Here is a 14,204-nt window from a genome sequence, read left to right as displayed (position 1 = left end):
AATAAGTGTGTATTGTTATACCAACATCAGCAATATCTTAATATGAATCAGGTTGTGCTCGCGCTGCGGTGGCTGGTGGGTGCAATCAATATTCAATGACTGTTCTAAAAGGCTCCAACATAATCTAGGACTCTTAATCTATTCAGATAGAAGTGTTGTTAGGTTAATACTGTGACATTAATTAAATAGTTCAATGAGTGCCTGGGTTTATATTCTGCGTCGTTTGTTTAACAAATTACATCTACCCCACTTACTGAGATGACCCATCTTCCGATTTCATGCTTTCATGTAAGTCTGAATGGCCCCGAACGCTTTAGCCAGTAAGTATACAATTTAGCCAGTATTATAGCTGTCTAGTACCTAAGTATAAAATACTAGAAGTTGCACTGGCATCCACACTTTACTAATCAATCTCTTGTACATGATTATCAACATAGTTTGTGAGATAAATACAAACAACAGTTTCTAATTAGAAATTAACAACAAATTAAGGGATTAATAATCATCAATAGAAAGTACATTTATTTTTAGTCTTTACTCTGTGATTAATCAAAATGGCGCGTCAAAAAGTTGAGTTTGACTCTTGACAGTTGCCACTAATAGTGTCAGTGTCAGTTTGACGTCTTAACGCAAAAGCAACAAAAGCATGCTGCTAATGGAATCTCTAGTCTTATAAATATTGTTTGAAAAGTACTTAAATTAAAATGGATCTCAAAGGTAAATATACTGTAACTGAAAGGGAACGACGCATTACCGACTCTAAACATATTCACTAAGCATGGTACTGAGTTTAGATCTAGTTGCAGTACGCGTCGTGATGTTTATGTTTACGTATCTGCATCTTACGTATTACAGTAAATTGTTGTAATAAAACGAAGTACTTTTTAGGAGAAATCCTGAACACACGGAGCCTTTGTTTTGAGGGAGACTTCGACAGTCAGATCGAGAGGTTATTTTATCGAGTGCGACTCACAGCAAACGAAGTGCAGAACTTGAGACTGTTATTCAGCGATTTAGAATTGGCTTTACAAAGTCTAGCTCCAGGTAACTTACTACATATACCTATTACACCCCCTTACATGTGTCTCCTGCCCAATGGCTCTGGATTATTTTCTAAACACTAAGATACTGATTATTTACATGTATCTGGCAGATAATTAAAGAAAATACTTTCTTTCTTAATGTTTTCTGTCGTAAGTGTTGCCCCTACTCATATAGATACTTATATACATTACTTATTTTTCATAAATTATAATCCACAATAATTGGTAATGATACTATAATACATTAATTAAAATACATTTCCTTATAAAAAATGCTAAAATGTTCTAACTTGGTCAGTAAAATAATATACATATTATGTACTTTAAATGTTTACCTATCTATTTCCAATTATTATTTGCAGGTTTACAAGTAATGCCATTTGGTTCAATAGTGACTGGACTGGGAATCAAAACCAGTGATGTAGATTGTTACATAGCCCTGCCTGATGGAACCAAACCTAACCCCAATTACGTCATACTTGCACGGAACATTCTCAGAAGATACCACAGAAAATTTTCTAACCTGTTTGCTATTGTCAGAGCTAAAGTGCCCATTGTGAAATTTCTACATATTCCAACAAAGTGCTACTGTGATGTCAACTTCAAGAGTCCAGCTGGTGTCCAAAACAGTGAATTGATTGCTGCTCTATTGCACATGGACTCAAGGAAAAGAGCCTTACCCTTAGCAATACTTATCAAATACTGGTCAAAAGTAAATAAAATCTCAGGAACTAATTTATTAGCAAGTTATGCTTTGACTCTCATGGTTGTGTTCTACCTTCAAGTCATGAATATTCTGCCTTCAGTAGTAGACATGCAAAGAAACTCACCTCCACATCTGATAGATAACTGGAACACAGCATTCAGTAGAGACTTTCTGATGAAAACTGACAATGATGACACTCTGTATGAACTTGCCGGGGGATTCTTTAAGTGTTATGCAAATTTGAACTTTAATGAAAATATTATTTCACCATTTATGGGCCGCTTAATACAAAAGAAATTATTTCAAGAATTACATGATGTACCTAAAGAATTTGACTTGTACGCTCACAATGTGAGAGCTGATTTATGTAAACCTTTGAATATAGTGGCTCCTTTTTGTGTCCAGGATCCTTTCGAGCTGTCTAGAAATACTTCAGCTTCAGTATTTCCCAAATTGGCAGAGAGAATAGACAGTCTTATTAAGTTTGCTGCCCAAAAATTTGATGAGGTCCCACCGGAGAAGTTTCTTAAAACAATCCTCACTGAGCAACCAGTGCATGTGACACAGTTTGAAGTTAAGAGACCAACACCAAGAAATCCATTGTCAACCAAAGTGACTAAAGTTAAAACTAGGAAGACACTTCACAACAGATTTTCTGCATGTTATGAACAGATAAATAAATTGATGAAAAATAAGAAAGGTCCAAAATGGCTTTGAAACTTATAAACAGTGGTACTTAATTATACAATCAAGACTAATTTTAAACATATTATGTTGAGGAAGATAACATTTTCTTGTATTGTGGCTTGTATTACTTAATATTGTAACTATACGGCGTCCATGCGGTGATAGCTTAATTAGCTAGATAATATATAATACTATAGCATTCTGATGTTTTTTATATCCTACTTCTCCTTTCATTACATTGCCTTGTTAACAAGGAATAGATCGTCATTAGATAGAAGCAAGCGGCGACGAAGAACTGGTTTCAATGTATCATCCATACCTATTTTTATAAATAAAAATGTCTGTCTGTTATGCATATTATGACAAAACAGCTGAACCGATTTTGATAAAATTTGGTATGGATCTCTATGCCAATGATACTACATGTGATATAAAATTTTGCTGTATCGATCCATATGAAGTAGATATGTTACCGGCAAAAAATTGTGTATACCTACCTATCTACCTACTTATTCATAAATAATTATTTCTTGAAATTTATCAGTAGCGACAGCAGGATTATAATAAAAAGATTAATGATTAAGGTATAATACCATGGAAAAGTCCATGGACGGGGGCTTTCCCGGTTAGTAAAAAGCTTGTATTTGCATCGTACATGCTCCGAACAAAACGAATTAACAAACGCTAATCTCTTTCCGAAAATAGGCCGCCTTTCGTTCGCAAGCAACCTTTGACAGAGATTCAGGGAATAAACCCTTAAAAAAAGAAACATTAAAACAAAAAAAAGAATAAATGACAACTAGGAACCCACGTGTTATCGTAATCAATTCACAGATACACTTAGCTAATTACATAATAAGTTTTAATACGACTAAATAAATGTTCAAGCACTCATTAGTTCAAAGAAGTTAAAAAATGGCCAATAAACAGAAAAATGTGTAATCTATTCTCGTTTCATACAGGAGCATGACAGTTTAGGCTTATTTGGGGCTTTCCCCTACTATAGAGAAGTATTGTTATTTTCAATAAAAATCCCGCATTATTTATGGGTATAAATAGGTAAGCAGTATCTATTAAAAGCTTCAGTTAAGTTCGAATCCCATCGTGAAAGACGTTTCGGGGCTTAATAAGGATTTGACCCCAATCCTTATTTCTTTGTATCAAGCGAAGAAGGTTTTGTTTTAATGCATCAAGATATCGGGATTTCTAGCGATGATGAAGTGTGAAATGTCAAAAGTGTTGGTTGTGCTATGTTTTGGTGGACTGGCTGTACTGCAAGCCAGTGACGACTTCGATTCCCATCTAAGACATTTACTGAAATCGCAAATGTTGACGACGCCTGAAATGGACAGAATGTTCGCTGTGTTTCACGAGTTGCAGAAAACCTTGCGAAAACAATGGCCAGGTAAAAAACAACTTGCAACTTATTTTAAACAGTTGATTCAGTTCCCAAAGATCGTATAATAATGATGTACCGTATGTTTTATTGTGTTCAAAATTTTAGGAAGACCTTAAAAGTCATAAAAAATACTAGTTACTTAGTTACTTAAATTACAATAGGTACTTATTGAATTTATTGTCCTGATCCATCCATTTCAACACTTCCAAAAAATATAATAAATTGCGACGATTGCGTAACATTTTTTATTCGCTTACGTCTATCTTTAATAATCTCAAAAAAATATTAGATTACTTATTCATCAAAACATATTTGATAAGTTCAATGACACGCGAAATTTAGTTTTAAATGTCAAGATTTAACGTCAACAATAAATCGGGGAACCCCCTCCTGACAAGTTAAGTTTCGTTTTACATTGTTAATGTTTCATGTTGATTTGATTCTTTTAACTAGTTTCAAACATGTAGATTGTAATAAATATTTTTATAACTTCGTTAGTTTATGTGATACTTAACAAATATAAAATTTACAGGTTGTGAGGTCATCCCAATCGGTTCGTTAACGACTGGGCTAGGAATGAAGTGGAGCGACGCTGACTGCATGGTACAAGTCCCACACTACAACATATACAACGAGACGGCCAACAAACACCTCATATTGCAAGCCGTGAGGTTAATGAAACAACAACCAAAAATATACGGCCAAGTCCGACCCAAGTTCCGTCCTAATAATAAAATATCATTGTTAATATTTAATTATAAGCCAACACAAAGACACTGTGATGTCAATTTTATAAGTACTAAAGGTTTAAAGATCAGTAGACTGCTTGCTTCGTACTACAGAATGGACGACAAAGCATTGACTATAGCAGCGGTTGTCAAAATCTGGTACAACGTTCACCGATTAAAAGAAAATGCTAGAGTCTCGAGTTACACTTTGAATTTGTTAATAATATTTTATTTACAACAAGAAAACGTATTGCCTTCTTATTATAAGCTGGAAAGTCATTTACAAAGTAATAGAATAGGTAACAACACAAAAAGCTTGTATAGATTATTGGGGGGATTCTTTAAATACTACAGTGAGTTTAATTTTGAGGAATATGTTGTATCACCGCTGTTGGGACGTCCTATACATAAGCAACAGTTTCTGAACATCAGTTACTCGGGGGAATCATCTATGTATAAGAATAACTTTAAAAAAATACCGTCCAGTAAGCATGGGATGTTTCACACGAAGCTGTGGGTTCAGGATGTGTTAGACCCACACACCATCACCGATGACAACGTGCCTCCACAACTCAACGATATGTTTCTAAGTTACGTGAAACATGCCGCGAGAATGTACCAACTTTTACCAAGCGAGGGTTTTCTAAGGTCTCTACTTATAAATTATGAACGTGAATATGTCGTGTCAACAGAGAACACGCAATTTAAGTAAGTAGGTTAATATAAATCGTTGTTTTTTTGAACCATTATTGAGCTAATATGTTTGCTAGCCTGTAAAAGTACTTACTTAACTTTGAGATAAAAAAAATGTTTCTGTGCCATACTTTGCTTATTTATATCTAAGTAAATGTTTTTTTGTAATGATACAAACAGTTTTATTTCTTAATACATCTATTTACTATAGAAAGCCGAGGAATCATTTTATGGATGGTGCCAAAAGTTACCAAGATATCACTCCGAATGCATATGTAGGTAACTATTGTTCGACAGCTTAGTAGAGAGCCTTGGTATGTACGATTTATTTCGATAATAATAAAGAATTCCGTGACTGTCCAAAATAAAGCAGCTGTATCAAACAGCCCACCGTCAGCTACAAAAGCCAGCGGGCTACTTATGATCATCATCTTGAATTTGGTATTCCTACGAAAGACGTAAACCTCGCATACATACAAGGCTCTTAACTAAGTTGTTGGACTATAGGGAGAGCTGGAAGCCGATAAGGTATAGCACAAGGATACACAGAAAGCAATTACAAGCTCTGCACGACATGACACGTCGAAGTTCACTGAACGAGTAGTAAGTAGTTGTAGCATCAGACCATGACCGAATAAAAAATATTCTATACAAAAACCATCACGACCGCTAAACGATGTAATTAAATCTTAATAAAAAGTGTCTGAAAAACTAAATTCTATTCAACAAAAAGTTTAGGAAGTAAACAGAGAAAGGTTTAGGTGAAATTTTCCCAGCGACCTTTGACGAGGATGAGCATAATATTAGTTTTTCATAAGGAGTTTGCGGAGTAATAGCCCACTATAATTATGTGAGAATACTGCCAGTTTATTATGGGATTACAGGTTTGTATGTGCTTTTATTCTCCTTTGTACGTGCACATAAAATTACCTTATTTTTAACCCTTTACTGCCCCACTGCTGGGCAAGGGTCATCTCCTAGCGAGAGATTACGCCTTGAGGGCCTCCGGCCTCCATTGGCAAAGTGTGGGTTGCATGCAGTCAAGAAATGTATTAAACAAATTTTAGGCATGCTAGGTTTCATCACGATGTTTTTCTTCACCGTTAGAGCAAAGTGACCATTATTTCTAATACCTACACACATAACTTCGAAAAGTCATTGTAGTGTTGCCTCGGGTTCGCACCGACGACCGCTTGCGTGAGAGGTGCGAACTTATACCACTCGGTTATCACTGCTTTTTGAAAGTAACCCTATAAGGTACCCCATGGTAAAAATGTTGTGGTTTTGATTGTAACAGTTTGGTACTCGTCGGTAGAAGGAACGGGAACTGTGTAATTGGTATATCTAACTCTATACCACTCTTCCGTCTACTGCGTTGGACCAATTACTTCATTTTTTATGACATTTTTTCCAAACAAACAGTAAGAAAAGTGGACGTTTAGCAGATCCTACTGTCAGTTTATAAATGCCGCGGGTGGGAAAAGCTGAGATGAATCTTAGAGCAAGAAAAGTATATAATATTATTATAATAAGTGTTTTTATGCAAGCTTACTTATAGTATCCCGCCCGTATATGTACACTACATAGTTATTAATTTTTAGTTAAAGGTTTGCAATTAAGTGTGTTACAAATGAGTGTCCTCAGAATAAGGAATGATGGTGTTCATCGTTACTGGATAATATGTGGTAATGCTTAAAGCTTATTGTATTATTATGCGTCTTCACTCTTCAGTTTTTATTGATGGACAGGCAGAAAAATAAAGAAGTGCCATCTGTACTTTGACATAGTAGGTACCTTTGTATTATAGTGATTTCAAGGACCGACAGGAACTCTTCTTAAAACTTCTATAAATATTTGTTTTATCTAATATATAAAATTCTCGCGTCACAGTTCTCGTTGCCATACTCCTCCGAAACGGCTTGACCGATTTTGATGAATTTTTTGTGCTTAACCGGTATCTATGAGAATCGGCCAAAATCTACTTTTCACACTCCTTAGTGACAATTTTTTTTAAATTTATATGGCACAACAACGTTTGCCGGGTTTAGGTAGTAAATAAATATAAATATCATCGGACAATTCACACACAGTCATTCCAAACTAGGCAGAGCTTGTAAAAATAACTGATAAACATACTTAAATATTTTTAATTCTTACTTTATATCACGCAATTTAAGTTGACATTAGTAAATCAACCTAAAACTTACCCAGGAATTTATAGGCTGTCGCCTTACAAAGAAATATTAATTAGGTACCTGTTATTTTGTTATTTTCAAGTACTTACATCAACACTATGGCGCACTGGTGCAGCCAGTCCGCTCTGCGGTCACGACTTCGACTCCCAGGTGCGACACCTGCTAGCTACCGAGATGCTGACTCAAGCTGAGATCGCAAACCTCTCCGTTGTCTTCAGGGACTTTCAACAGACACTACAGACGCGCTGGCCAGGTATAAACACCTACTTGATTTATCTACACAAACTACGTGCATAAGTCCTTGCCACCCATCGATAGCCCTGGGTATAGCTTTACGAATGATATTTGAAAAACAACCAAGACTGACTTTTAAACATGCCCTCTGAAGCATAGAGAAGCTAAGTCTATTACTGAAATAATACACCATTTTTTTTCTAAGGAATTAAATAAGTTGGTTTGTCGACTTACTACTCACGTAGATTCAGATTAACGAAATTTCAATTGTTTCCCTTTAAAGATACCTCATTTACATACATAGGTACCTGTACAAAATCGTGAATTTTTCCGAATAGAGTAGCGCAGAGGAAAAAGAACGCATTGTGGGCATTCTCCCTATTCCAAAAGGTTTCATCCTGTTACTATTTTCTTGTACTTATGACCGTTTTTACTTGTAGGTAGTGAGGTGTTTCCCCTAGGATCGTTCGTGACAGAGCTAGCATCGAGGACGAGCGACGCGGACTGCATGGTGAGAGTGCCGCAACATGACGTCACCACGGCGCGCTACCTCGTGCTGCACACCGCACGCCTGCTGCTCCAGCAGCCCGCGCTCTACCACACGGTCAGGGCGAAGGTCGACCCCACCAGGAGAATACCACTCCTCAAGTTCACCTACTTACCCACTAACACTAACTGCGACGTAAACTTTATAAGTAACCTAGCGTTAGAAAACAGCAGAATGATGGGCTACTACTTCAGTTTGAACGATAAATTCCTGCATCTCGCGGCCATATTGAAGTACTGGTCCAAAATCCACAGGCTAAGGAGTTCAGACACGCTCGCAAGCAACTCCTTAAATCTGCTGATCATTTTCTACTTGCAACAACGAAATATGGCACCACCCTTCACTTTACTACAACGACACACTAACTGTCCTGTCAACAACTGGGAAACGAGTTTTAAAAGAATATTCTTCAATACAACTAACTCCGCGACTCTGTATGAGCTATTGGGAGGTTTCTTTAAATACTACAGTGAGTTTAATTTTGAGGAATATGTTGTATCGCCGCTGTTGGGACGTCCTATACGTAAGCAACAGTTTAGAAACGTGGACAGTCTACCTGAGGAGTTGTTTCTTTATAAGAACTACATGAGAAAGCCGGGCAGTAAGCCTTTAACGTTCAACACGAAGTTGTGTGTACAAGACGTTATAGAGCAGCGGCGGAACACCGCGGACGTGCCTGACACCAAAGCTAATAGATTCATTACACATGTTAAGTTAGCTGCGGCATTGTTTGATATACTCTCCAAAGATCGTGTGTTAAGAATTCTCCTCGCCCAATATCGTATTGGCGAGACAATGAGCCTGAAATACTGTGTCAATGCGACAAGACTTCATTATATAAATAAGTTACAATAAATGTGTTGAATATGTGTCGTTTAATTTTTAACTTTTCCTAAGAAATGCTACGTGTAGTTCCCAACAATGGAAGTGTTTTTCTAAAGTTATCTAAATGGGTTACCGATACAGTAGGTGTAGTACCTATAAGCAATTGGGTAGTTGACTGGATTAACAGGAAATTAGTAAACTTTCTTTAAACTAAAATGCTCAGGCTACGTAATTTAATTCGTATATATACTTAATGGTGAAAATGTAATTATTATAGACTGAAATATTTTATTAGACACTCATTAATTTGATACCAACGAAAATAGGAAACTGTGATGTCAATACCTACACAGTATTTTTATACTAAAGTGTGTTTTTGCCATTTCATAAAGAGTAGCTGATTTGTCTGGTAGTCAACTACCCAATTCATTGGTGCACTCCAAGGAGCGATCAACCTTAGAAGATTCATTTCTTAGAGTCCATTGCAACAACCTAAACGAGTTGATAGAGAAAATATTAACCTAACAAAACTACTTGGTTTTAAAGATCTCTATCAGTGCATATTAAAGTACTCCATATAAACTGTACGTTTGGCGCAGTGGTTAGCGTGGTCGCACAATAACTGTACCGCCGCATGTGGCGGGTTCGAATCCCACCCGGGACAAATATTTGTGTGATGAGCACAAGTATTTGTTCTAGGCCTGGTTGCTAATTTATCTATATAAGTATTTAGAAGTATATAAGTATGTTTATCAGCTAAGTATGTTTATAAGCTTTGCTTAGTTTGGAATTAGGCAAATGGCCGTGTGTGAGTTGTCCAATCAATCAATTATAATGTAATGGTGAGTCTACACTCATGAGACGACTGCAAGACGAGCATAGACTTGTGTAGCTTTGACTAACTTACAAGCCGAATAAGCGCGCTTCCAGAAGGAATTTGTACTCGGTTTGTGATATACCTCTCTAGTGTAGACCAACCTTAATACTTAAATGATCATTTGGTAAATTTGGAATTTTGTTAATCCATACTAATATTATAAATGCGAAAGTAACTCTGTCTGTCTGTCTGTCTGTCTGTCTGTCTGTCTGTCTGTCTGCTACTCAATCACGTCTAAACTACTGAACCAATTTGCATGAAATTTGGTATGGAGATATTTTGATACCCGAGAAAGGACATAGGCTACTTTTTACCCCGGGAAAATGACGCATTTCCCGGGAAAATTCAGAAAATTCAATGAAGTCGCGAAAAATCAATATTATAATGACATTGAATTAACAAAATTCCGTTGCCATGGCAACTGTTTTAATGGCGGATATGTCTTAGCGCGACTTCGTTATACTAAGAGATATAAATAATTTTGAGAATATTTTTCGTGAAAAAAAAGCATATTTTATATCATCACGCTACGACCAATAGGAGCAGAGTAGGTAATAGTAAAAAGTGTTACAAAAACATGGAAAATTCTGACCCATTCTCTCTTATGTGACGCAAGCGAAGTTGCGCGGGTCAGCTAGTAATATATAATTCGATGTCGTTCCTGTATCCAAAGATACAAAAAAAGGTAGACTAAACAATTTACATTTAAAAAGGGGGAATCCCCAAACATTTTTATAGATTGCCAGTTTAAAAAAAAACGTAGGTATTTTTTTAACCTACATAATCATTTATGTCTTTGTAGGGACAATGTAGTAGATGCCTATTATAGTAAATAAAATATACTTGAATAATAATGTCATAATATGCCAATAAAATTACGAACAAACCTGCACGTTAAAGCTCTCTATAATGTAATACCTAAAGAGCCTCAAACGTGTTTGTAAGTTACGATGTCACCTGTACCTGTGTACTATAATTATACATGACCGCCGTGACCGTTACAAAAATAACCAAGTTCTAACAAGTAGCTAATTTACAAATATCAGTGTTTTATATAATCAATTCATCTCGCCATTGTTTCTAATTCATGCATGGGGCTTGCGGGTACATAACCATACGCTCGCAACAACTTGTGTGATTCGTGAACTAATTTTATACCAATGAAGTTGTGGTTGATATAAGTTTTTCTATTTTTGAGTGCCTGGTCTCAAGTATAGTGTCACAATGAACTTACTCAAAGGTAAGATTTTATTACAAAATTTATTTGAAATTTAATGTAATTAAGATAGCCGAGTGGTTTAAGTTGGCACCTCCCACGCAAGCGGTTGCAAGTTCGAACCCGAGGCAACACACCAAAGAGTTTCCGAAGTTATGTGTGTATTAGAAATAATTATCACTTGCTCTAACGGTGAAGGAAAACATCGTAATGAAACGTAGCATGCCTAAAAAATTGTATAATACATTTATTGAGAGCATGCAAAGGCCTCAACCCGCAATTGGTCAGCGTGGTGGACTCAAGGCCTAACATCTACCCCCTCAGTGGGACAGAAATGGGTTAAAAAAAAGTAATGCTAACATGTGATTAATATTGTTCGTGATGAAACGTGAGTGTAGTTTATATACCACTTCTGTCTACAACTTTGCGCAAAACAGGCGCGATATTATGTATGTGTTTGAAATGTTAATTCTTATTAATAGACTGGTTTGAACTTAGAGAGGATTTCTGATCAAGGTAGTCCATCAATGGTTGTGACAACCAACAACTTAGAACTTAGACAACCCAGATAATATAAATATTTTAATAAAAAATCTATAATCGAAATCGAGACCCCTTCACCGCAGTCACTAGTACTACCGTTGCGCCAATGTGACATTCAAGTTTTTTGTCGTAAATGCAAAAAAACAACTCGCGCTTTAGCGTAGTGAATTCAAGGCCTGACCCTTGTTTTTTACTTTTATTTGTCTTTTAAGCCATAATTGTCCCACTGCTGGGCAACGGTCTCCTGTATTGAGGGAGAGGTTAGGCCTTTAGTCTCCCACCCTGGGCCAAGTGCAGGTTGGAACATTGCATGTCCTCAAGTTATGCGTTAAACAACTTTTTGGCATGCAAGGTTTTATTAAATATATATTTAAGATAGCTCCCATGCAAAAATATGATTTACAAGCTGACTCGCGCAACTTCGCTTGTCGTTACATAAGAGAGAATGGGTCATTTTTTACTGGTATTCTGATCCTATTGGTCGTAGCGTGATGATGTATATCCTTATAGCAGGCCTTTAGCCTTCCTCGATATATGGTCTATTCAACACAAAAAGATTTTTTTCAAATCGAACCAGTAGTTCCTGAGATTAGCGCGTTCAAACAAACAAACAAACTCTTCAGCTTTACAATATTAGTATAGATGTGAAGCGAGCCTCATGCACCGTCATAAAAAGACAGCTGAAGTCACACACAATGTATTTCTGTTGCCTCTATAACAACAAATACTAAAAATAGAATAAAATATATTTAAGATGGCTCCTATGCAACAAAATTTAATTTATTTCGCGATTTTTATATATTTGTATAACAGGCCTGATAAATGTGTTGTGTGTGCAGTATTATGCGTGGTGTCGTGGAGCGGGTGCGCGGTGGGCGCGCCGCTGTGCCTGCTGGGCGGCTTCTCCACGCAGCTCGAGTACCTGCTGGACAACGAGATGTTGTCTCCACAACAAGTCACAGACATCACCAACAGCTTCGATGAGCTGGAGGATACGCTGAGGACTCGGTGGGAAGGTACGTGATTTTATTTATTACGTTGACTTAGGATCATTTGTGTTCTGGCAAACCGATTATAGACCAGACGTGGCATTAGAATGAAATCAATCAACTACATAAATTCCTTAAATAAGATTTAGCGGTTGTTCAATAGGCAGATTCTGATGGCTAATCAATAAATAATGTTATTGTTTCAACAAATAAATGAATGGAAGTTAACTCATTTACTCATTATTATTATACAAAATTACTTGAATTACTTGCCGACTGCAAAATCAGATTTAAAACTTATGTCATGAAGACTGTATTAAACAAACAATGGTTAAAAGCACAGCAAGACAGACACTATTTGTATAATATGTGGGAATCGATTCTACGTCCGCTTATCGCAACAGTAGGTAAGCCTAATTTTTTATTGTAACTACAAAAAATAATGTGATTTCTTGTCACCAGGAGCGGAACTGCTAGTATACGGCTCATTACCCGCCGGGCTCGCGTCCAAGACCAGCGACGTGGACTTCCACGTGCACATCCCCAACTACAACGATACCGCCGACGTCTACATAGTACAGGAAACAGCCGAAGTACTGAACAAACAACCTGAAAAATACGGCGACATTGTCCTCAAGCTCGACAAAATAGTCCCTATGATGACCTACTACGACATCCCTTTACAACGATACATCGACCTCTCGTTCAGAAGCGAATCAGGCGTTGAGAACACTAAACTAGTCGCGTATTACCTCAAAATGGATGAACGAAGCATACCTGTAGCTTCTACCGTTAAATTCTGGGCCAAAGTACATCAGCTCGCTGGAAAAGGCGTGTTGCCGAACTACGCTATTTACTTAATGGTAGTTTTCTACCTACAGCAGAAGAACATGGGTCCCCCAGCGTACAAGACACAAGAGAACGTACAACCTCGTATTGTGAACAAATGGAACACGAATTTCACAGAAATACCGTACAAAGTGGATAATAACGAGAGCGAGTATGAACTGTTGGGAGGATTCTTTAAGTATTATAATGATTTTGATTTCACACAGTATTGTGTGTCGCCTTACGCCGGGCGGCCGGTACTGAAGGCTGACTTAGTAGATGTTGAAAGAATTCCCGAAGAATTTTCTTATTACAAAGCTAAGTTAGAAGCTAATGAAACCGAACCGATTGTAGCAGAAGAAATGTGCGTGCAAGATATTTTTGAGCACAATAGTAATGTGGCTCAACGAGTGAGCAGTGAAAATGTGCTCAAATTCACCGATCATGTTAAATTTTCTGCCAAAATGTACGATATTCTGTCCAGTGATCGGTTTCTAAGGTCTATTCTAGTGAAAGATCTTCACAATGAGACGATGCCAGTGGGGAAAGGGCTCGAAGTGTTAGAAATAAGGAGTCTAGCAGACTGTCTCAAACAATTGGAAGATGAATACTATAATGACGAAGGAATTGAATAAATATTACGTTAACTTTTTATAGTAAAATTTTAGAAAATTAAATTATTACATGTTTTTCC

The 14,204-nt window shown here is 36.8% G+C and overlaps 3 protein-coding genes across 3 annotated transcripts; all 3 read left to right on the top strand.

Annotated features, from left to right (window-relative positions):
• Positions 1-565: 565 nt before the first annotated feature.
• LOC142977261 (speckle targeted PIP5K1A-regulated poly(A) polymerase-like) lies at positions 566-2,652 on the top strand. The gene is made up of 3 exons (XM_076121044.1): positions 566-717; positions 889-1,044; positions 1,406-2,652. The coding sequence occupies exons 1-3, from the start codon at positions 705-707 to the stop codon at positions 2,464-2,466; spliced, it is 1,230 nt and encodes a 409-aa protein (XP_075977159.1). The 5' UTR covers positions 566-704; the 3' UTR covers positions 2,467-2,652.
• A 4,973-nt stretch (positions 2,653-7,625) lies between these two features.
• On the top strand, positions 7,626-9,087 carry LOC142977396 (terminal uridylyltransferase Tailor-like). Its single transcript, XM_076121275.1, has 2 exons — positions 7,626-7,704; positions 8,126-9,087. Exons 1-2 carry the CDS (start codon positions 7,626-7,628, stop codon positions 9,085-9,087), a joined length of 1,041 nt encoding a protein of 346 aa, XP_075977390.1.
• Positions 9,088-11,016: 1,929 nt separating this feature from the next.
• LOC142977325 (poly(A) RNA polymerase gld-2 homolog B-like) lies at positions 11,017-14,199 on the top strand. Its single transcript, XM_076121154.1, has 3 exons — positions 11,017-11,174; positions 12,533-12,709; positions 13,145-14,199. Exons 1-3 carry the CDS (start codon positions 11,159-11,161, stop codon positions 14,143-14,145), a joined length of 1,194 nt encoding a protein of 397 aa, XP_075977269.1. The 5' UTR covers positions 11,017-11,158; the 3' UTR covers positions 14,146-14,199.
• Positions 14,200-14,204: the final 5 nt, after the last annotated feature.

Source organism: Anticarsia gemmatalis, chromosome 12 (genome assembly GCF_050436995.1).
Source record: "Anticarsia gemmatalis isolate Benzon Research Colony breed Stoneville strain chromosome 12, ilAntGemm2 primary, whole genome shotgun sequence".
NCBI classification, from domain to species: domain Eukaryota; kingdom Metazoa; phylum Arthropoda; class Insecta; order Lepidoptera; family Erebidae; genus Anticarsia; species Anticarsia gemmatalis.
The sequence above is the reverse complement of the archived record's forward strand: the minus strand, read 5'-3'. Positions and strand labels throughout refer to the sequence as shown.

Bases quoted from the DNA above. Each gene is read 5' to 3' on its own strand.
- LOC142977261 (XM_076121044.1), top strand. The intron at 1,045-1,405 runs GTAACTTACTAC...TATTATTTGCAG, and splicing joins TTTACAAAGTCTAGCTCCAG to GTTTACAAGTAATGCCATTT.
- LOC142977396 (XM_076121275.1), top strand. From the start codon at position 7,626: ATGCTGACTCAAGCTGAGATCGCAAACCTCTCCGTTGTCTTCAGGGAC. The intron at 7,705-8,125 runs GTATAAACACCT...TTTTACTTGTAG, and splicing joins ACTACAGACGCGCTGGCCAG to GTAGTGAGGTGTTTCCCCTA.
- LOC142977325 (XM_076121154.1), top strand. The intron at 12,710-13,144 runs GTACGTGATTTT...TCTTGTCACCAG, and splicing joins GCTGAGGACTCGGTGGGAAG to GAGCGGAACTGCTAGTATAC.